This window comes from Dromiciops gliroides, chromosome 3 (assembly GCF_019393635.1).
Source record: "Dromiciops gliroides isolate mDroGli1 chromosome 3, mDroGli1.pri, whole genome shotgun sequence".
Lineage (NCBI taxonomy): Eukaryota > Metazoa > Chordata > Mammalia > Microbiotheria > Microbiotheriidae > Dromiciops > Dromiciops gliroides.
In genome coordinates this window covers 263754661-263777070 of record NC_057863.1, presented here as the reverse complement: position 1 = coordinate 263777070, position 22410 = coordinate 263754661, and the positions used below count along the sequence as shown (strand labels likewise).

Sequence of the window (22410 nt, the reverse complement as noted above, 5' to 3'; positions counted from 1 at the left end):
TTTTCTGCCTTTCATTGGACTATGGCAAAATAAATCTATTTTTTTAACCTTGTGTAGGTACTACAGGATCATCTTCTAAAAGAAACACCAGATACACTTAGTGACCCACAGTAAGTTATACTATGTTCTATTTATCCCATATTAAAGGTCTACTTTTATTACTATGAGTCCACCTAGATGTAAGCAGTTATTTATTAGACAATTTAAGTTAAAGATGGCTTCTAAATGTGTGATTTTGTTTACTAGAGTTGCCATACCAAAGTAATTCAAGAACACAAATTATTTTCATCCAAGTATATTTTCTCTATTACTCTGCCACATATGGAAAACAAAAGATGATAATCTTTCTTTGTTTTTTTTTTGGTTTATACTTTTTGATGTTTTTGTTAATTAATTCTTTTTGTCTTGTTTTTCCATTATATGACTTAAATAGTTATCATTTCTGATCCTCATAATTGGAACCTCTTGAGAATGCAAGACCTAATTTCCATAGTCCTTGGAACCTTGTTTTGGAAAGAACTTCTAGTGAATCATATGCCTGTTTGTCTTCCTGCATTGTACAAAATCACCCATTACATTTTCACTACAAAATATTTTCCCTTGTGTTTTGATTTCAAAAATAACATATTTTAATTTGTTCCACCATCCTTCTTCCTTGGCCAAATGTAACAGCACCCCTTCTCCCACCTACTAGAGCTTATAGGGAATGATTAAAGAATCCTAAAGAACCCTATGAACATAACATGAAATTGTTTAAAGTGGCATCAGGTAGATCAGGCTTTTAGAGTCTTCATCAAAGAGATATTTTATCCCTAGATTCACAGTGATTTTAGTGTCAATGTTCATCCTGTCATCAGCAACTTTCTTAGTTTTCTAACTTTCTAGAATCCCTTATTTAGTAATATATTATTGGCAGACAAAGTGGTGATAAGAGAGGGATAGTGGAAATAAAGGTAGCATATTACTATTAGTAGAAATGGTATATTGTAATTTTAAAACTTTTATAATAATATGTATGATATATGTGTGTATAATATATACTGTATGTATAATGTATGATGGGAACAAATCCTATCCCGTTAAGTGTTTCCTATGTGCAAGACATTGTGCTGAGTACTGGGCATACAAAGATAAAATGGTAAACAGCCTCTGCCCTCAAGACATTTATCATCTACTAGGGATATAATATTTAAATGGATAAGTACTACACAAGAATTTGAGGAAAAGGGACGAAGTACTTCCATAGGCAGATATGGAAAGTCTTCTCATAGGAGGTAAGACATGAGTTTAGCCTTGAAGTAAACTAGGAATTCTAAGAGATAGACCTGAAGAGGGAATGCATGCTTAGTATGTTGTTAACATGTGCTGTTACATGGAAGTTAGCTGGAACATAAAATGCATGAAAGGGTAGTGATGTAGAGTAAGCCTAGAAATATAGGCTAGAGCCAGAGTGCAAAGGGGTTTAAATGGTAAGTTGAAGATTTAAAAATTTTATTTTTGGAGGCATAGGAAGCCATTAAAATAGGTTGAGTAGTGGAATTATGTGATTAAACTTGTGGTTTAGAAGGATTTATTTTGGTAGTTCTTTGGAGGATGGTTTGAAGAAGAATCTTAGAGCTGTAGAAGTCTAGTTTTTATAGGCTTTTGAAATAGTCATGGTGAGGGGTAATGAGGACCTGAATTAGGGTAACCAAGTGTATAGAGAGAAGGCAATAAATACATGATATCTTGTTGAAATAGAATCAATGAGACTTGGCAACAGTTTGGATATGGGAGATATAGAGTCAGTCATTTAACAAGCATTTATAACATGCCTGTTATGTTCCATGCAGTGTACAAAATGGGGGGAGATACAAAGGCAAAAAAACACCAAACACCCAATTCCTCCTCTTAAGGAGTTCATAATCTAATGGGAGAGACATCTTGCAAACACCTGTGTACCAACAAGATATATGCAGGATAAATTTGAAATGTAGTAATATTAAGGGAAATTGGGAAAGGGAGAGGGAAGAGTAAAGGATGACCCCAAGGTTGTGAAGATAGGAGAAGAGAGGGTGGTGATTCCTCTCACAGAAATAGGAAAGTTCAGGCGAAGTGTGTATTTCAAGGGGAAGACAATGAATTTTACTGAAGGACTGGAAGGATTGTGATGTGTCCTCTACAGTTAAAAGGAAAGTAGGAGTAGGGAAGGATTTATGGGGAAAGATAATTGAGCTCAGCTTTGGACATGTTGAGTTTAAGATGTCTGTTGGACATAAAATTCGAGATGTCTTAAAAGGCAGTTTGGAAATGTAATATTGGAAGTCATCAAAGAGATTGGGCAGGATAGATAAATTTGAGAAACATGAACATAGAGATCATAATTAAATCCTTGGGAGATCATCACAGATATGGTACAGACATGTTCAGTTTGAGACACCTGCAGTATATCCATTTGTAAATGTTAAGCTAACATTTGGTGATACAAGACCAGAACTTGGGACAGACACTAGGGCTAAATATATAACTCTGAGAGCCATCTGCAGAGATGATATTTGAACCTCTGATGATCTCCCATGTGGTAATCTCCCACAGATTTAATTAGCATCTCTGTATTCATATTACTCAGATTTCTGTCCCACTCTCTCTGCTGACCTCCAATCTTGCTTTTAGGCATCTCAAATTGGATGTCGGTTGTACATCTTAAACTTAACATGTCGAAAACTGAACAAGTTTCCCCCCCAAACCTGCCCCGGCTCCCACCTTCCTTATTACTCTAGAGAACATCACAATCTTCCCAGTCCCTCAGGCTTGAAATGTAGGAGTCACTCTTGACTCCTCACTGTCTCTACCCCTCCCCCCCACCCCCCCCCATATCCAATCTCTTGCCCAGTTTTGGTCGATTTCATCTTTGCAATCACACCCCCTTTTCTGTTCCGATGTTGCCCACTACTCTGGGGCAGGCCCTCAGTCAACCGTAAAACCATACTACCTGCATCAGTTGGTTGGTGGGGTTTCCCTTCTTCAGTGTCTCACCCTACTTCAATCCTAACTTCATTCAGCTACTAAAGTGATTTCCTAAATTGGATAATCCAATGATGTTACTCCCCCCTGCACAGTAATGTCCAGAATCTCCCTAGTACACTTCTGGATCAAATACAGTTTCCTTTACTGCATTCAAAGTCCCTTATAACCTAGCTGCCTCCTATCTTTCCAGCCTTCCTGCCACATACTCTTTGATCCAGTGACACTGACTGAATAAGGACACTCAGCTCTTTGAATATGACATTTTCTTTGGTTGTTCCCTATACCTGAGCTCCTTGAGGGCAGGACTGGTCTTTTGCATCTTTTATATCCCTAGTATATCCTTGGTACTTAGCACAGTGCCTGACACATCTTAGTGAGGGAACTGAGGGTATTAGAATAGAAAGTGGTTGTGGATATTGAGGGAACCACATTGACTCAATCTTGTGACTTAATTTTGGAGTTAGTTCAATTTCCTTTCCTTATTCAGTTATGGATTTAGTCCAGTTTTCTGTCTTAATGTAGAAAACTCTTCAATTAGGGGAATCATGAGAGGACTTTATTGCACTGTTTAGAGCTTACTCTGTATGGCTAGGAAGTTGGGACCACTACACCTACTGTTTAGAGGACCCTTAACTAAAGACCTGGGTTATGCTGATTAGGAACTCAGTTAAATCCAAAGACTGTGCAAGATGTTTTCTCACAATTTCACATCCCAACCCATATTCTTGTCTGAAAAACTGGCCTCATACTCATCAAATCAGTTATTGTTTTCCATGTTCCTTTAATTGTATACAGCCACTTGTGGGGAATGGGACACCTGTTTTTCTGATTTCAGGAATTGTACCCTGTTCATTCTTTCCTCACCCCTACTTGGACAGAACCTAATCTTCCCTCCAATTAGAAATCAGATCATCTAATTTTGTACCCTGGGTTAATCATTTTCTTTTAATTAATGGGCCTTATTTGATTACTTTGGTTTTGTTTTTTAAGTGAGGCATTTTGGGGGTTGTGACTTGCCCAGGGTTACAGCTAGTAAGTGGTTAAGTGTCTGAGGCCGGATTTGAACTTCGGGTCCTCCTGAATCCGGGCCGGTGCTCTATCCACTGCGCCACCTAGCTGCCCTGATTACTTGTTTTTAATGAATAAAAGTCTGTCTCCCTCTGTATTTGGGGTCTGGTGGCCAAAGCTGTGGAAGGCTACAGCCCAGTTTTGTTGGGCAGTTGGGCACACATTGATTAATAAATTGATATGCTTGAAAGTTTGAATGTTTGTTTCCCCAGTCATTTCATTTTTTATTCACCACAGTAGGGTCTTAATAAATGTTTATTGATTGATTGATTATTCTCACTGAGAGAAAAGAAGAGAAATCTTTGGAGGTCAACCACAGTTAGAGGGTATACAGTGGATGATCCACGCATGTTGGCCAGCCAAGTACTGAAGGTTTTGAATCATCTAGGCCAGCCAAGCCTCTGAATATAAATTTTCATTTATCAGTAAATCTTTAACACCTATATTATGTAAGGCACTATGGCAAAAATTACATATATTATGTATAGGCTTATACAGTACATTCTGTCTCCCTTAGAATGTAGGTCCTTGAAGACAAGAATTAGCTCACTTTTTTCTTAGTATTTTTACCTTAGCACATTGCCTGATAGAGTAAATAGGGATACTTAATATATGCTTGTTGATGATTAATTTGGTAGTTGCTGTAATGATTTTATAATAAGCATTGTGTCTTGATACAAATAACTGTTACTTTTATTATTTGTTTTGTACATATTTAATACATTTTCCATTACCTCCCACCCTTTACTACCCCTTTCAAATTAAGAACCGTTCCAGCAGAAGAAAGAGAAGCCAAATATTTACGAATTTAACTTCTTCCCTGTTGGCTTTAAAGAAACTGCTTTGCATGTTGCCTCCTAGTGAGATTGCCTCTCTAGAGGAGAAACTCAAACCTCTTCTATCACAGAACAAATTTTGGAAGTATGGAAAGCATAGTTCACCCCAGGTATTTTTGTCCTTTTAAAATTTTAATACACATCTTCTCTCTTTTTACAGAATACCTTAAGTAAATGCCTACTTACATTTTCTCTGATCAGATTGATTGTTTATTTGAACTAAAATCTGTTTTTGTTTTTTTTTTTGTGAAGAATGCTTTTGCGTTGGTAAAATATATTGACATTTTACACACCTAATTTTCATAGGGCTCCATATATCTGTTCACAAGAACCCAGAGCCATTCATATTTTCCTGTACTGTTCTGGGAAATCAGAATTAATTAAAATTCTGATTATAGGGTTTGGAAATTGTTGTTCTTCAATGTGCATATTAATTGCTGTTTACTTTTTAACCATAATCAACAAACCTTATCCATGTATTTTAACTTGGATATTTAGATGTATAAACAGAAAAATGGAAAAAAAAACTAGGCCTTAGTTTTAACATAGCTTTTAAGTATTCATTAAATTTATATTATTTCTCCTTGTTTTCCTTTTTTAGGTTCGTTCAGCTTTTTTGAGTTAATTTCTGCCTTTTGCCAGTATATTCCTCAGTCTGTGAAAGCTGAATCATCCAAAGTATCTCCGCAGTTCTTGTTAATATTGATGAAAATGATCCAATGGTTTGTCCACCTCTTTGGGAAGCAGTGCTTTACATACTTACTACCATTGAGGTAGTAAGAGAATTTCATAATTATCTTGTCCCTTGTTCATCAATGGATCAATATCTACCTTTAAACATAAAAAAGTCCATTTTGAAATACTATAAGATGGTAGAAGAAACTTCGTCTAAATCTTGGTACAAATTTTAACCTGAATTAGAAATGAAATTCACAAAACTTGTATTTAATTTAATTTCATACTTAAAGCAGCAACCATTAATACCTAATAACTTGCAGCCGAACAAGGCAGCATATATGAGTCTTGAAAGGTAGAGTTGAGTTCTCATTTTCAGTAAGTAGCCCTAATAGAATTATTTTAAACCAAATGTTTGTCCATATGAATTCTGATCAATACTGATTTATGTTACAATTTGACTATATCATGGCTATGACTAATGCTTATGGTATGACTCTATCTGAGTTGTTGTTTTTTAATTTCATTTTATAAAGGTGGGAAGGAAGGGATAAATGGAATGATTCATTGTATCTCTATTTTTTGTTTGTTTTTGGTAGGACTGTTGGAGTCATGTAAATGCAAAAAAAAATGTGTTTCCCAAGCTATCAACTATTCTTAGTGAAGGAGGAGGAGGCCTAGCTACAGTTATATATCCTTATCTCTTGCCTTTTATTAGCAAGATCCCTAGTGCTACTACAGACTTGAACTTGGAATTCTTCAGAAATTTTTTCAGTTATATAACTAAAGGGTAAGATATCCTAAATCTTTATTGTTAAAGTACAAACAATTTTCTTTGGAAATAGAGAAGTAGAAAAAGAAATACATGTCTCCATATATAAAATGACATAGACAGTAGTAATATTTTTGTGTCTTGGACTATATGTGTAAATTTACAGGTGGTTTTTTTTTTTTTGGCTGGATGAGGGAGCACCTCATAGTTAATATACCTTATTGTTGGTAAGTATTCGGTGATACAGTATGGGAGCCTAACAAATGACTTACTGATCATTATTGAACCAAGAGTTAGAAGAGTTCTAATCCTAGTCCTATCACTGTGGTATCTTAGGCAAATCACTTAACTCTTCTGTGTTTCATTTCCTCTTCTTTAAAAAGAGGTTGAATTGGATAATCCTTTAATAGTCTGTAATCTTCTACACTTATACTATAGCTTTGGAGGTGTAGTGGATAGAATGATAAACTTGGAGTTAGGAAGACTTGAGTTCAAATCCTGTGTTGTACACTTGATAGTTATGTGACTCTGGACAAATCACTTAAACTTTCCCAACATCAGTTTCCTCATCTTTCAGAAGAGGTGGTTTAGCCTCAGTGGCAAGGTCTCTTACATCTCTAAATCTGTGATCCTATGATTAAGATTCTTCAAGTCTTTTTATATTCTAGTCAGTATAGTGGGAGTGTTGAATTTGGAATCATTGTTACCTGTGATTTTGAGTAAGTCACTTGACTTTTCTGGGCTTCGATGTTCTCATCTGTAAAATGAGGAGTTTTGAGGGTAGATGTAATCTGAGATCCTTTCCAAACTCTGTATTGTCTGATGTTAATATGTATCTATTGGATTTTTTTTAACCACAGTCTAATAATTCTTTTTGGGGGGAATTTTCAAAATAGCAGGTTACACAAAACAATGAAATCAATCACTTTGACAAATGGATTAGTTTGGTAACATTTTGAGGAATAGCACCCCAATGTAAACAAATCTTAATTAAGTGTTTCATCAGTATAACAAGTTTTTAAAGTGATGATTTCTCAAATAATGAGAACTCAATTCATTGTAGTGGTAATTAACCTAAGTTCTTTATTTTAATTTATTTTCTTTAAATTTTTCTTTTTTTATTTGTGCAGGAGTCACCACTAATTTGTATATGAGTTAGTTTGTGAGGCATTGTTGTTTAGTGGGAAAAGCACTCAGTGATTTGAAGGAAGAAGTTTTCCAATTCTAGCTTTATCATTTTAAAGTTTTGCAAGTGATTTCAGGCAAATCATTTAAGCCTTAGTTTCTCTTTAAAATGGGAATTAAAATACTTCAATTATCTACCCATTCAGGAGTGTGAATATAAAATGGGAAAATGCTTTGCAAATCTAAAATGTTACCTAAATATTAACATTAATGGAAATTAATGTTTTTTCAAAAAATTTTTTCTCCAAAATTTCTCTTTCTGTAGTTTTAAATTGTTATTACTTCCTTTTAAGACACTCAGCATAAATGAAAAATATTTAAGTTCATTGAATATGTCTTATTAGCTATGTGAAACATGAAATAAATGCAGTTAATCTTTTGGGGCATTAGTTTCATCATCAGTAAAGTGGAGGGAGTTGAGCGAAAGTGTCACTTCAAACTTGAACTGACTATGATTTCTAAGTACTTCTCATTTGTTTAGTAGTTTTAAGAATGTATCATTCTAGGGGCAGCTAGATGGCGCAGTGGATAGATGCACTGGCCCTGGAGTCAGGAGTACCTGAGTTCAAATCCGGGCCTCAGACACTTAACACTTAACTAGCTGTGTGACCTTGGGCAAGTCACTTACACCCCTATTGCCTCACTAAAAAAAAGAAAAAAAAAAAGAAAAAAAAAAATAATGTATCATTCCGTTGTTGGTCGAATGTTTTTCTCTAGTGCCATATTTTTATGCCATAATGTTTCTTATTCTCAGGTAACTATATGAGTATGAGATAAGTGAGTAGTCATTACTGCAAAATTATTGTTCCTTATCATTTTATTATTTTTAGACTATCAAAAACCCCAGAACGAATCCCTAACCAGCCGTTCAGAGCGCTCAGCAGTAATATCTGCATTTTTTGAATGTTTACGATTATAATGCATACAAAATTTAGGTTGTAAAAGAGATTCGTGTAAAAATGCAGAAGATGCTTATCAATGATCAGGTATTACAAAAGTAATAAAACTTATTTTAAAAATGTTTTACTTTTTAAGATGATGTTTATAATTTTTAACTTATCCTTACTTATTAAGAGATTAAATTAGTTAGATAAATGTAGAATTCTACAGTTATTATGTTGAAGCCTAAAATTATGGTGAAGCTGAGAATTAACCATACGTTGTATCTATCAGTGATCAGCCAATAGTGAAGTTAAAAGGTTTGATAGATTAGACATGCAATGAAACATACAACGAAACCTGCATTATTTTTTCAAATCTAAGAGAGGCCATGTTGTTTAATGAAAAAATAGAGAGCTGGCCCCAGAATCAGAAAAATGTGTTGGGTATGTGATCCTGAATAAATCATTTAACCTTTCATTACCCCCAGGTCGAATTAGTAGATGGAAATTCTTACTAGGAGCTCCCTACACTGAAGGAAAAATTACAGGTCTGGTTTAAAAAAAAAAGTTACAGAAGTAATTCAAACAGACTCTATATTATAACTGTAGGATCTTTAACTTTCAGAATTCGTTAGGAAAAATACATTTTTCAACAACTCCTATGTATTTTTATAATTTGTCAGGAATATATTACGTAAATTCTTTCACCTGAAAAAAAATTATGCTCTTTTTTTTTGCTTCATTTTTAGTTTGATCCCTTTTGTTGATACAGCGCTGAAAGAGCCAAGACTACAGAATGAACAGCTCTTTGATCAGTTAGCAGAAACACTAAATTCCTGGGAAACTAAAGCAGAAACCCAAGGAGATGTTTCAGTAGTTGCTACTTTGAAGGTTGTGCTGAAAACTTTTGGACTGAGTCTATCAGAAATTTGTCTTGAGAAAATTAATGCAGAAGAAACTGATGGGAAATCTATTATTGGGCATATCTACCTTATTAGAAGTTCTTCAGAGGGCGGAAGACTCATGAAACAAAGGAGAAAAAAGGTTTCCAAGGTCAGATTTATAGATGAAGTACCTGAAAATAGCACAGGAGAACAAATCGGAAGAGAACAAAATAGATCTATTTTCAGAAGAGGAGAATATTGAAGAGTCTGAATTGTGTTGGGATGTAGAATCTTCCAGTACCTGTATCTCCTCTAAGGCAAGGACCTTTGTATGACCTAGTTTGTAAACTTGCAGAACAGAGTATTATACATATCGGTGAACTGAAGTCAGAACTAGCATTAAGCTTTTTGTCTTCTCTTCTCAACTCTTTCTCTTCATGCCAAGTATTCCAAGTTCTGCTGGAACTTAGGCAAAGGAAAAATAATGCCAGTGAAAGCCTCACTCGCACTACCTCAAGAAATAGCAAAACCTATTCCGTGACAATCCTGCAATACAATTTCCGATATCATAGACTAATGAAATTGGCTTGGTGTGAAGATAAGAAGCAAAATCTGATTTTCTGGTTGATATTTTGTACAGCATCCTCTATTGCTGTGAAACTACTACAGAAAGAAAAATTTACTGGATGATTTAACAAAGGTATCTACTAAGTTGACTCTTACTTCTTGACACTTAGTAGATGTATATAGGTTATGGGCAAGTCACTTAACCTTCCTGAGCCCCAGTTTTTTTACCTTACGGTATGCTTGTAAGCATTAAGTGAGATAATGTTAGCACTTTGTAAGATATCAGATATTATTATTGCCCTTTTTTTGCTATTAGACTGGCATGTCATTCCATGAGCACTTTAAAAGTAGATGGATTGAGGGGGGGCAGCTAGGTGGTGCAGTGGATAAAGCACCGGTCCTGGATTCAGGAGGACCTGAGTTCAAATCCCGGCTCAGACACTTAACACTTACAAGCTGTGTGACCCTGGGCAAGTCTACTTAACCCCCAATTGTCTCACCAAAAAAAAAAGTACATGGATTAAGTTGAAATTCAGAGTTGGGTTTATTGTTTTTTTTTGATTACTCTATATTTTCATAATCAAGTCATTTATTAAGTCAAGGTTTCATTAATGTGCCTTCTGTGTGCCAGGAACTGTGTTAAGCACTGGAACACGGTTACCCATTTTTTGGCTAAGGCTATAAATTAAAGAATATGATATTGATCGTCATTGGGAAATTATACAAATGTGGGATATCTGTTAAAAAGACAGACTTAATAGCTGTCATCAAATAGCTGAGGGGCTTGCTCATGTGCAGGAGGGATTAAATTTGTTTTGCTTGGTTGTGAAGAGTAGAACTAAGAACTAGAGATAGAAACTTCACAATTAGAGCCAACCAAAAATGGAATGGGTGGGGGTGGCTTCTGTATGTAGTTATCTTTTACTAGAAATATTAAAGCAGATAGGGTTAGATATATACTTACAGAGAAGTTGTAGAACTTAGTTGGTTTATGAGGTTCCTTTCAATTTCACAATTCTCTGATTTCGTATGAGAATTTGGCAACAAATTCTTAGTTACTGCCTTCAGTCTATAGATTATGAATGGTTTCTTTCAGTTTAGGAAACCTCAATTGTCAGTCTTCTAACTTTAATAAGTGACTTTTGTAGTTTAATTAATTTTAATTCTCCTTTGTGCCATAGCAATTTTGACATTTCATAAGTTGTTTTGTCCTATTTGTGGATTGTAACTAACTTTTTTTCCCCCTCATTCAGTTGGATCTGAAATGGAATATTCTTCTTCGGATTATACAAAAGGTATTTTCTTTATTATTTTATGGTTAATTTTTTGTAATTTTAGAACAAATAAGTTTCCTTCAGACTTAAGAGTTGATAAGTCAGTGTGCAGTATGTCTGTTCCCATATTTATTTACCCATGTGGTATTGTGGCACATTTTGGCATTGCTAAATCTTTCCTCTCATAATTCAGGAACATATTTCCTGCCACTGAATTCACTAGTGGTAGATCTCGTTATTTTTATTTTTTTTTTTTGTAATTTGTCCCAGCCAGGCTTTAAGTAGAAATAAATGGAGAGTATGTTTTGAGAAATCCAGTGTGACTTTGAGGGGTGGGGGTGGGGATTTATTTTCTTAGTAGCAGTATGCAGCTTTTTAAAAAAAAATTAAATTTCAATTTCAATCAAAAATATTTTATTTCCTTACCATCACCTTCTCCATTGGGAGGAAAAAAACAAACACCTTATAGCAAATCTGTTTTGTCAAGTAAAATAAATTCCCTTGTTGGCCATGTCCAGAAATTATTGTGTGTTTTTTTAAAAATTCACTTTCATTTTTTACACTAAGACAGCAGTATTATTAATCTTTTTTAATTAAAATGTATGTCAGCTAGCAATTATTTTGTTTTTCTTTCTTTTCCTACCTTTCCCCCACCCAATGAAAAACAAAACAGGAATCTTTGTAACATATACATAATCAAACAAAACAAACTCCATATTGGCTAGGTCCCAAAAGGATATGTCTCTCATTCTGGCATCCTGAATCCATCCTCTTTAGTACTGAAGTAGATAGTTTGCTTCATCATCAGCCCTTTGGAGTTGTGCTTGGTCATTACATTGATAAAAAAAATTCTGTCAAAGTTGTTTTTGAATCAGTAAATTTTTAATAAGGGAGTATAATCACTATAATTATAATTTGCTCTAATCCCTTCATTTTCATTCTGTATGGAAAAGGTTTATGAGTGATAGTGTGACTTAGCGGATAGAGAGCCAGTCTTGAAGGCAGGAAAAACCTACATTCAAGTCCCACTTCTGACAAATACTAGCTGGGTGCTCTTGAGCACAACATTTAACCTCTCAGTTCTTCCGCAGGTACCTCTTTAAAACTACAAGGTGCACCAAAGTTAGAAAGAAAGCAGAAAGCTGGGAAACAATTTCTTACAGCCAGTGTTTCTGATAAAGGTCTCATTTCTCAAATATATAGAGAACTGAATCAAATTTATAAGAATATAAATCATTCCCAATTGAGAATCACACAACTACTAGGTCCAAAGAGATCATCAAAAAAGGGGAAAGGACCCAGATGTACAAAAAGATTTTAAGCAGCTTCTCTTTGTGGTAGCAAAGAATTGGAAATTATGGGGATGCCCAGTGTATCTGATAGAGGCCACATTTCTCAAATATATAGAGAACTGAATCAAATTTATAAGAATACAAGTCATTCCCCAATTGAGAAATGATCAAAGGATATGAACAGGCAATTTTCAGATGAAGAAATCAAAGCTATCTATAGTCATATGAAAAAAAATTTCTAAGTCACTATTCATTAGAGAAATAAAAATTAAAACAACTCTGAGATACCACGTCACACCTATCAGATTGGCTAATATGACAAAACAGGAAAATTATCAATGTTTGGAGAAAATGTGGGAAAATTGGAACACAGTGAATTGTTGGTGGAATTTTAAACTGATCCAACCTTTCTAGAGAACAATTTGGCACTGTGCCCAAAGGGCTATAAAACTGCATACCCTTTGACCCAGCAATACCACTACTAGGTCTGTATCCCAAAGAGATAATAAAGGGAAAAGGACCCACATGTACAAAAATATTTGTAGCTGCCCTTTTTGTGGCAGCAAAGAATTGGAAATCGAGGGGATGGCTGAACATGTTGTGGTATATGAATGTAATGGAATAATATTGTGCTATAAGAAATGATGAATAGGCAGATTTCAGAAAAACCTGGACTTAAATGAACTGATGCTGAATGAAGTGAGGACATTATACATAGTAACAGCAATATTATATGATTATCAGCTGTGATAGACTTAGCTCTTCTCAGCAATACAATGATCCAAGATAATTCCAAAAGCCTCATGATAGAAAATGCTGTCCACATTCAGAGAAAGAACTATGGATTCTGAATGCAAATGGAGGCATACTATTTTCACTCTTTTGTGTCTATTTTCCTTTCTCATGGTTTTTCCCTTTTGTCTGATTTTTCTTTTACAATGGACTAAAGTGGCAATTTGTTTAACATGATTGTACTATATAACCTATGTCAGATTCCTTGTTATCTTGGGTAGAGGTAAGGGAAAGGAGAGAGGGAGAAAAATGTGCAACTCATAATCTTACAAAAATGAATGTTGAAAACCATCTTTACATGCAATTGGGAAGGAATAAAATACTAAGGGGGAAAAAAGACTATGAGTTGCAAAAAAAGGTGCAGATTGAGTATCTTTGTCACTAGAGAAATGATTTCCTGTCCTTCCTTTACAGTGTCTAAGCATGATTTAAAAAAAAATTTTGTTGTTGCTCTCCTAAAATTCTTCTTTTTCATAATGTTTTTGTTTTAACTGTGAGATTTAAATTTCTAAGCAGTTAAAAAACGTTTTTTTTTAGATTTGCTCATTAGACAAGTAGCCTAGTTTTCATGTTACATTATATATATTCAACATCAAGCTTCAAATTAAAAAAAATTAAATTCACTAGTTAAATGGGATTACCCATAAGTTAAAGAGGATTCTAAAATAAGCTTTTTTAGAACAAAAAGTTTTTGAATATTAGAGGCAAAAGGGACATTAGAAGTTATCCAGTTCAATTCTCTCATTTTACATATGAGGAAATAGAGGCCAAGAAGTTACTTAAGTGCTCACTTCGGCAGCACATATACTAAATTGGAACGATACAGAGAAGATTAGCATGGCCCCTGAACAAGGATGACACGCAAATTCGTGAAGCGTTCCATATTTAAAAAAAAAAAAAAGAAGTTATTTAAGATTATATAGAAAGTTAGTGGCAAAGCCAGAAACAGAACATGTTAAGCTTTGCTTTTTTTTGCTACTTACCCCCATTTAAAAAATAAATTATTTCCAAAGAATGATTTGTAAGGTATTTCCCAATCCGCACTTGGTTTTTTGGATGTTTTTGTCTTTTTTTTCCAGATTGCTTTGAAATGAACCAAGTTGCAATTTCCCTTCTTCCTCAATCCCCAAAACAAAAGGAGCATGAGGAACATGGATCAGCATGTTTCTGGAATGGATTGATGGATTTTTTTTTCCTTGAAGATCGGTCATTTGCAGTTAGACATCTGGGCTCAATAACATGCTTCTGGGCCTAAGTTTTTCTTTTTCTTTTTTTCTTCTTCTTTTCTTTTTTTCATGGCAATGTAATTTCAGTCTTTAATACAAAAGTAACTTGCCACTATTATACATCAAGTGCTCTTTAATTTTACTAAAATTGATTTTAGTAATTTTAGTAAAATTAAAGAACCAGAAAATAACATTTGTTAGGTTTTTTTGTTGGAAATTCATTCCTCAAGATTTTTATGAAGGTTAAAGTATGCATAGCACAGTGCTGAGCTCTGGGGAATACAAAGGAATTATAAAACAGCCCTTATTTTGAAGAACCTTACAATCTGTTTGGGAAGAAGACATATATTTGGAACATGGAAGTATAGAATATTACATGAATAAATTCCTAAATGAGTGGTCCAGACAGAATTTTTCAGAGAGAGGAGTGTCATCAGTGTCTGGAGTAGTTGCAGAATATTTTAATCACTAGACTTTGTATGGGAGGTGGGTCACATTAGAGAATAGCATGAACAGAGGTGAGAGTATGACATTAGACAAACCTAAATGGAACAGAGGCTATGTGTTTAAAAAATAATGGGACGGGGCAGCTAGGTGGTGCAGTGGATAGAGCACCGGCCCTGGAGTCGGGAGTACCTGAGTTCAAATCTGGCCTCAGCCACTTAACACTTACTAGCTGTGTGACCCTGGGCAAGTCACTTAACCCCAATTGCCTCACTAAAAAAAAAAAAAAAACGGGACACAAAAGTTTGAAAGGTTGGTTGGGGTTAATTGAGGAGTTTGGAATGTAGGGGAAGATAATGTGGTCTTATTGGCCTTGAAGTCAAAAGACCTGCATTCACATTCTGCCTCAGATACTTAGAGAATGAATGCTCATAGGCAAGTCATTTAATCTACCCAAACATTAGTTTCATCATCAGTAGAATGGGCATGGTATATTTATGGGTACTACTTACCTTGCTAGGTTGCTGTGAAGAATACTTTAAAGTACTATATAGATGATACATACTATTTTTCTTCAGATAAAGGTGAATAATCAAAGGTTTCTAGGCAAGGGACTAACATTAAATAGCATTTTAGGAAAACTAATGAATTAAATAAACTTGAATACTGTTGGTATAAATCTTGCTAATGCTTACCTTTACTTTTATACTTTCAGGCATATTCAAGTTCCGATAAATACTTATTAGTATCTACTTGGCTAAAGGGAGATATCCTAGGTGAAAAACTGGTAACTTTGGCTGATCATTTGTGTAATAAGGATCTGGAAGTTGCAGTATCTTCAGAATCCTTTACCTCAGAAAGATGGACCCTATTAAGTTTGGTATTATCTCAGCATGCTAAAAATGGTATGTTCATTTGTGGGTATATCTTGCCAATTGGGGATGACTTTTTGGAGAAACTAAAATTGCCGAGGTTCAGCTTTGGTTATTATTGTTCAGTCATGTCCAACTCTTCCTGACCCAATGGACCATAGCATTCCAGGTCCTTCTATCTCCCACTGCCTCTGGAAGTTTGTCCAAGTTCATCTTTGTTTCCATAACACTGTATCCATCTCATCCTCTGCTGTCCCCTTTTCCTTTTTGCCTTCAGTCTTTCCCAAGATCAGGGTCTTTTCCAATGAGTCCCATCTTCTCATTGTGTGGCCAAAGTATTTTAGCTTCAGCTTCAGTACTTGCCATTCAAGTGAATTCCCTGAATTAATTTCTATAAGAATTGACTCTTTTAATCTCCTTGTTGTCCAAGGGACTCTCAAAATTCTTCTCCAGAACAACTCAAAAGTATCAATTCTATGGCTCTCAGTTTTTCCTTGTAGTACAACTCTTGTCCATATATTGCTACTGGAAAAACCATAGTTTTGATTATATGAAATTTTGTCAGCAAAATTTCTGCTTATTAGTATGCTGTCCAGATGGGGTTGCTAGGCCAATGATGGGTTAATTTGCTTGTCCGTGTGTTAAATAGTGGTTGTCAGAGGCATGACTTTAAAAATTGCAGTCTTCCATCTGCCATGTCATGCTACCTATGTATTTGGAGAATTCTTCTGTTGAATAATAATAATAATAAAATACCATTAATAAAAGTTTATAATAGGGGTGCTTGAAAATTCAGTGATAATATTTATAACATTCTATTTCTTTTTAATTTTTCCATAGATTACTTAATTGGAGAAGCTTATGTTGAAAGAATTATTAGTAAACTTAATGCAGCTCTATCCAAAGTAAAGAATATTTCAGAAGCTGGAAATACTGAGTCACCAGTATCTTTCATCTGTGATGTGGCCTCTAACTTTTTCATCTCTGTGAAAGGATGTTGTTTAATGCCATCATCTGAAAGAGTTGTTATTAACCATCTTTCAGCTGTGTGCTCAGAACCAGGATTTTACACACTTATCAGGTATCAATACACATACGTCTGAATAGTTATTTTTAAAATTCTATTCTTAGGAAACTCACCTTTGGACACTGAGAAGTACATTTGCACATGTTCTCATTATTTTAATGTGGAAATTAAAACATTGTTTTAGAAGGTTAGAAATGTCCACCATCTTCTGTTTTAGAGATAAAACATCTAAATAATCAGTCTGATTATTCTTCCATGAGAACGTACATAGATTCCTTGAGAAATCAATTGTTTCACTTCTGGTTTTTGTACGCAGCATTTCATATAGTGCTTTGCATATATTTACTTAAAGTTGATTGATTATTTGATAATGAATGTCAGGATAGGAAAGGATTTTGACGTACTATGTAGGCTATCCCCATGACTTTATACCTAAAATATTTCAGAAAATGGCATTCCTGTTGTTGGTTAAAACATTTACCTCCCTCAATTTGACATTAGAAACAACCCTGGAGAAGTGAAGTAAATTCCCAAAGGTCATATAACTGATAAGTGCTGAAATAAGGACTAAAAAAAACCAGGTGGTCTTATTCTCTTTACTTATTTGCAGCACCATACTGTCTCATCTTGTCTAATAATTAAAAGATAAAATAAAATCAACTTTTGGTATCATATCCAGATTGTCTGTTGTAAAAACTATTTTCTAAACCCTTGATGTAGTGGAGAGGTGTCAGGCTTGCTGCCTGCAAGCTGTAGAGTGCATGAACCACATTAAAATGTAATTGGAAGGTGTTTAACAAAATTAATAAAGATACAATGTAAATTATATTAATTTGTGGTTTTCTAAGTCAGCATGCTGTCCTCAGGGATCTGTTTCTGAGTTTGACACCACTGCTCTAATATAGTCTCATGTATGAAAGGAAAAGGAATATATACTTTTTAAAGACCTCATTATCACCCTCTCTGGAAATGGTGGTAATATTTTTCTCACCTTTAAAAGCAAAGACTTGTATGAACTCTAAGCAGGAAATCATATCAGTTTGTATTTGTTATGTGCTTACTTGTATTTGTCTCATTCAGAAATTCTTTGCTTGATAGTTGAATGTTTATTTTACATTTTCTGTTTAAATGATGCTTTTAAAACTGAAACCTAATGTAAACTAAGGCCAAATTCAGATGACTAAAGTATTTGGACATCTTGTGTTATAAATTCCATATTACCTGCTTGATTTTAGACTTTCTTGTTTGTAAACTGAAGCATACTTGGTTATGTGGCTTACATTCACTGGTTCTTCAGTTTGAAATGCAGATAAGCAGAGCACCTTCCTGCACTCATCTGCTCTTTGGCTCAAGAACCAAATTCAATCTGTATCCTTGGATGTCAAAAGGTAAATTTTTTTATACTCTTTAATTAGTCTTTTTTTGCATGTAATCCTTGTCAAAGCAGTGAACTTTATTCATTTGTGTATGTGCTTGTATATTAGTACAGAGTTAATATAAGTTTCTTCAATGATGATTCTTGCTAATGAGTGTTAAATGCTTCTATGCCTGTCCCTTTAAGGACATTGGAAGAAATTTATCTTTGCAAATGTCATAAATGTATCTTAGGACAGGTTTAGAAGAAGTCAGCTGTTATTGGGAGCACCCTTTGGTATTCTAGTCCCAGTATCTCTGAAATGGAAATTTTTCCAGGAAACAGGTATAACTAGAGACAAACTGGGATGAGATCTATTCTAGAGGTCAGCTAGAGAATAGCCCTAAACTCCAAGGGTGAAAAGGTGAGGTGATATTTTCCTTGTCAGGATGAAATTCTTTTCTTTTCTTTTCTTTTTTTTTTTTTTTTGGTGGGCAGTGAGGATTAAGTGACTTGCCCAGGGTCACACAGAGCTAGTAAGTTTCAAGTGTCTGAGGTCAGATTTGAATTCAGGTCCTCCTGAATCCAGGGCTGGTGCTTTATCTACTGTGCCACCTAGCTGCCCAAGATAAATTCTTAAATACATGGTACTGTTCCAAGAGGAGTGAATAAAGCATGAGATTTAAAATGAAAAGACCTTTATTATATTTCTTATCCATGAATTTATATGATGTGGGGAAAATAACTTACCTCTTTATTGTTCTAGTTCAATAAAGATTTTATGTTATACAAATGTCCTCAAATGAAAGTAACAGTCTAACTACAACATATTTTTTTTTTAGCCTTCAAGTTATGATGTCCATTGTTGATGACTTACTAAATAATCTTCTAGGAGCTTGCAGTTCACCTTTTCTTCTGAGACTTTATGTTGAAAATATAATGCCAAGTGATAATGAATGGGAAAATATGAGGCATTCTCTTTCTACACAGGTTTGTTAGAGACTAAAAGACTCCTTCTTTAAGCTTTGTTTCCTTTAGAGCTCTTTTAATGATTATTTGGATTTCATTCAAGCTAGCATCTTCCACTTACTATATAATCTGGGAAGAGTAGTTAAGACTTTCCATTTCCTCTTTGACTCTTAATGTACACCTTTGTTATAATTTTGGTGTTTTATTATTGCAGTGCATATCCCCTGAGCATATATTTTTTTTTCAGTTTGAGACTTAACATTACCTGTTTAAGGTACAGCAGTAGAATTTCTTTCTCTCACTTTTTTTTTTTTAAATTGACAGTGGTTGCATAAACCTCTTTTGGAAGGACAGTTGAGTTTGAACTATGAGCACTCCAGAATGGATTTCAAAGAACATAGTACAATGAAACTTCCAAACCATTTGTGTACTACAGCATTATTAAGCAAAATAGTTTTGTTGACTTTGAAGGAGGAAATAATTCTTGAAAATAATAAGACTGAAAAAATAAGTAAGTATTGCTTTGGGTTTTTGTTGTTGTTGTTGTTGATGTTGTTGTTTTTTGTGGGACATTGAGGGTTAAGTGACTTGCCCAGGGTCACACAGCTAGTAAGTGTCAAGTGTCTGAGGTTAGATTTGAACTCAGGTCCTCCTGAATCCAGGGCCGGTGCTTTATCCACTGCACCACCTAGCTGCCCCCTAAGTGTGGCTTTGTGATGAAAATAAGGATCCTGGCTTACATAAATATGTGAAAATAGATAGTAAACACTACAATTTTAGATCTTTGGATGCAACATTATTTTAGTGATTAGGGAAGTGAAAAATATAAGTGATAGATATTAAATCAAATGGAAACATTGGTATTTTATTAGAATATTATAAGCAACTAAGCATAAAGCAGGTTTATCTTGGTCTTATCCAAGGAGGAATTAGTTATGTGATTACCAAAAGGGACCTCATCATAATAAATGTTTAATGAATTGAATTGTTGAGTTCCATGACACACCTGGTATAGAAAATGATATATGAGATTTTAGTGTTCAGTCAGGAATTCTGTACTTTTTTTTTGAACACTGCCAATATTTTCTTAGTGATAACAGTTTTCTGCTTCAGATTCTTGTTCTTAAAATTTCAGCAAATGCTGGTTTCTCGATTTTTAAAAAAGTAGATAGAGATCTGAATAACAACATGGATGGGTATTTTTTCTGGGTAGGGCTTTTGCAAAATTGGTTGGATTAAAAATTTGGAGGGCTTATATAGATCTGTTCTTAATTCTTTCTTCCAGAGGGGGATTTTTGAAAAATGGCAGAATAAGGAGAAAATTACATGGCTCTCCTAAATTTCTCCACAAATAATGTCTTAAAGTGAACTTTAGAAGGGCAGAGATAATTAAAAGTAGGGGTAAAGCAGTTATCTAGCCTAAAATAGCTCAAGTGATAGACATTAGGAAAGACCAGACTGATGGTCTGGCTTAATTGAAGTGTAGATATCTTGGGGCAGATATCACCAATCAACAAGCCTCAAGCCCTGAGGGCAACTGTATATATAGGTGACACCCTCAGCTTTGGGAACTTTTGCCCCAAGGACAGTGTGTGGAGTCACACAATGTAGGGATCAGATGGCTAATTAGGGGAAGATTCTAAGACATTATCCCTCACACCTTGAGATTAGAGCTTGACTTTAACATAAAGTTAACAGTCAATAAGTAAGCTGAAGAAAATGAGTAAAGAAAACAGAAAGTACCCAACCATTGATAGCTATTATGGTGATAGAGAAGATCAGGGTTCAAACTCTGAATAAGTGAAGTCAAAATAGCCCCTTCTAAAGCATCAAAGAAAAAACAAATAAATAAAATGTTTACAAGCCCAAAAAAAGCTCTTGGAAGAACTTAAAGAGGGAGGATTTTAAAAATGATATGAGAGAAGTTGAAGAAAAATTGGGGAAAAAATTAGTAATGCTAGAAAATTATGAAAAGGAAGTCAACTAATTTGAAAAAGATGCAAAAATTTACAGAAGAAAGTAATTACTTAAAAAATTGGATGAGCAGAAGCTAATGACTTCATAAGATACCAAAAAATAATAAAACCGAAAGAATGAAAAAATAAAAGAAAATGTGAAATAAATCATTACAAAAATAAGTGACCTGGAAAACATGTCAAGGAGAGACAATATAAGAATTGTTGGTCTATATAAAAGTTATGATTTAAAAAAAGAGTCTATAGCCAAATTCCAGAGCTCTCAGGTCAAGGAGAAAATATTACAAGCTGCCAAAAAGAAAGAATTCAATTACTGTGGAGCCCCAGTCAGGATAGCACAAGATCTAGTAGCTTCTACATTGAAGGACCGGAGGGCATGGAATATGATATTACAAAGGACAAAGGAGATGGGATTATAACCAAGAATCACCTACCCAGCAAAACTCAGCATAATCTTTCAGTGGAAAAAAATGGGACTTTAATGAAAAAGAAGACTTTCAGATATTTGTGAGGAAAAGACCTGAACTGAATGGCAAATTTGACTTTCAAAAAAGAGTCTAGACATTATACTTCAAGAAATTACTAAGGAAAATATTCCTGAAGTTCTAGAGCTAGAGGGTAAAATAGAAATTGAAAAAAATCCACTGATATCACCGGAAAGAGATCCCAAAATGAAAACTTAGGAACATTATAGCTAAGTTTTGAAGTTCCCAGGTCAAGGAGAAAATTCTATAATCAACTAGAAACAATTTAAATATTGTAGAGCCCAGTCAGGATAACACAAGATTTAGCAACTTCTACATTAAAAGACTAAATGTCATGGAACATGATATTCTGAAGAGCAAAGGAGCTGGTTTTAAGAATATCTTATCTAGCAAAGCTGGGTGTAATCCTGCATAAAAATATTAATATTTAATGAATTTAAGGACTTTTAGGTTTTCTTGAGGAAAATTGACCTACAAGAACCAGATAAAATTAAAGCCAAACATAAAGGTTAAAGCTAAAATGGTTAAAGGCAATAGAGAAGCTACATTATGTTAAAAGGTACTTAGTGAAATAATATCATTAACGCTATATGCACCAGATGGTGTAGCATTCAAATTTTTTAAAGGAATAGCTAGATGAATTACAGGTGAAAATGCATAGCAAAACTATTACTGTGGGGGAACTTTAATCTGCCCCTCTCAGAACTAGATAAATCTATGAAGAAAATAAGAAAGAAGTCATGATGATAGACAGAATTTTAGATAAGCTAGATATGATATATATCTGGAGAGAACTGAATGGAAATAGAAAATAATATACCTTTT

General features: G+C 34.4%; 1 protein-coding gene and 1 non-coding gene across 2 annotated transcripts in view; both read left to right on the top strand.

The window, feature by feature from the left end:
• LTN1 (listerin E3 ubiquitin protein ligase 1) overlaps positions 1 to 22410 on the top strand; it is an 81611-nt gene that overhangs the window by 14328 nt on the left and 44873 nt on the right. Inside the window, 22 exon segments of the mRNA XM_043992978.1 lie at positions 58 to 110; positions 4841 to 4878; positions 4881 to 5028; positions 5522 to 5595; positions 5598 to 5683; positions 6185 to 6375; positions 7353 to 7362; positions 8390 to 8479; positions 8481 to 8539; positions 9173 to 9527; positions 9529 to 9597; positions 9599 to 9917; positions 9920 to 9982; positions 9985 to 10007; positions 11128 to 11169; positions 15618 to 15807; positions 16615 to 16793; positions 16795 to 16855; positions 18037 to 18099; positions 18102 to 18189; positions 18998 to 19145; positions 19449 to 19635. Coding sequence (XP_043848913.1) covers positions 58 to 110; positions 4841 to 4878; positions 4881 to 5028; positions 5522 to 5595; positions 5598 to 5683; positions 6185 to 6375; positions 7353 to 7362; positions 8390 to 8479; positions 8481 to 8539; positions 9173 to 9527; positions 9529 to 9597; positions 9599 to 9917; positions 9920 to 9982; positions 9985 to 10007; positions 11128 to 11169; positions 15618 to 15807; positions 16615 to 16793; positions 16795 to 16855; positions 18037 to 18099; positions 18102 to 18189; positions 18998 to 19145; positions 19449 to 19635 — 2536 coding nt within the window.
• LOC122752116 lies at positions 14016 to 14121 on the top strand. The gene has a single exon (XR_006355915.1). It is a non-coding gene; the product is annotated as a U6 spliceosomal RNA (small nuclear RNA).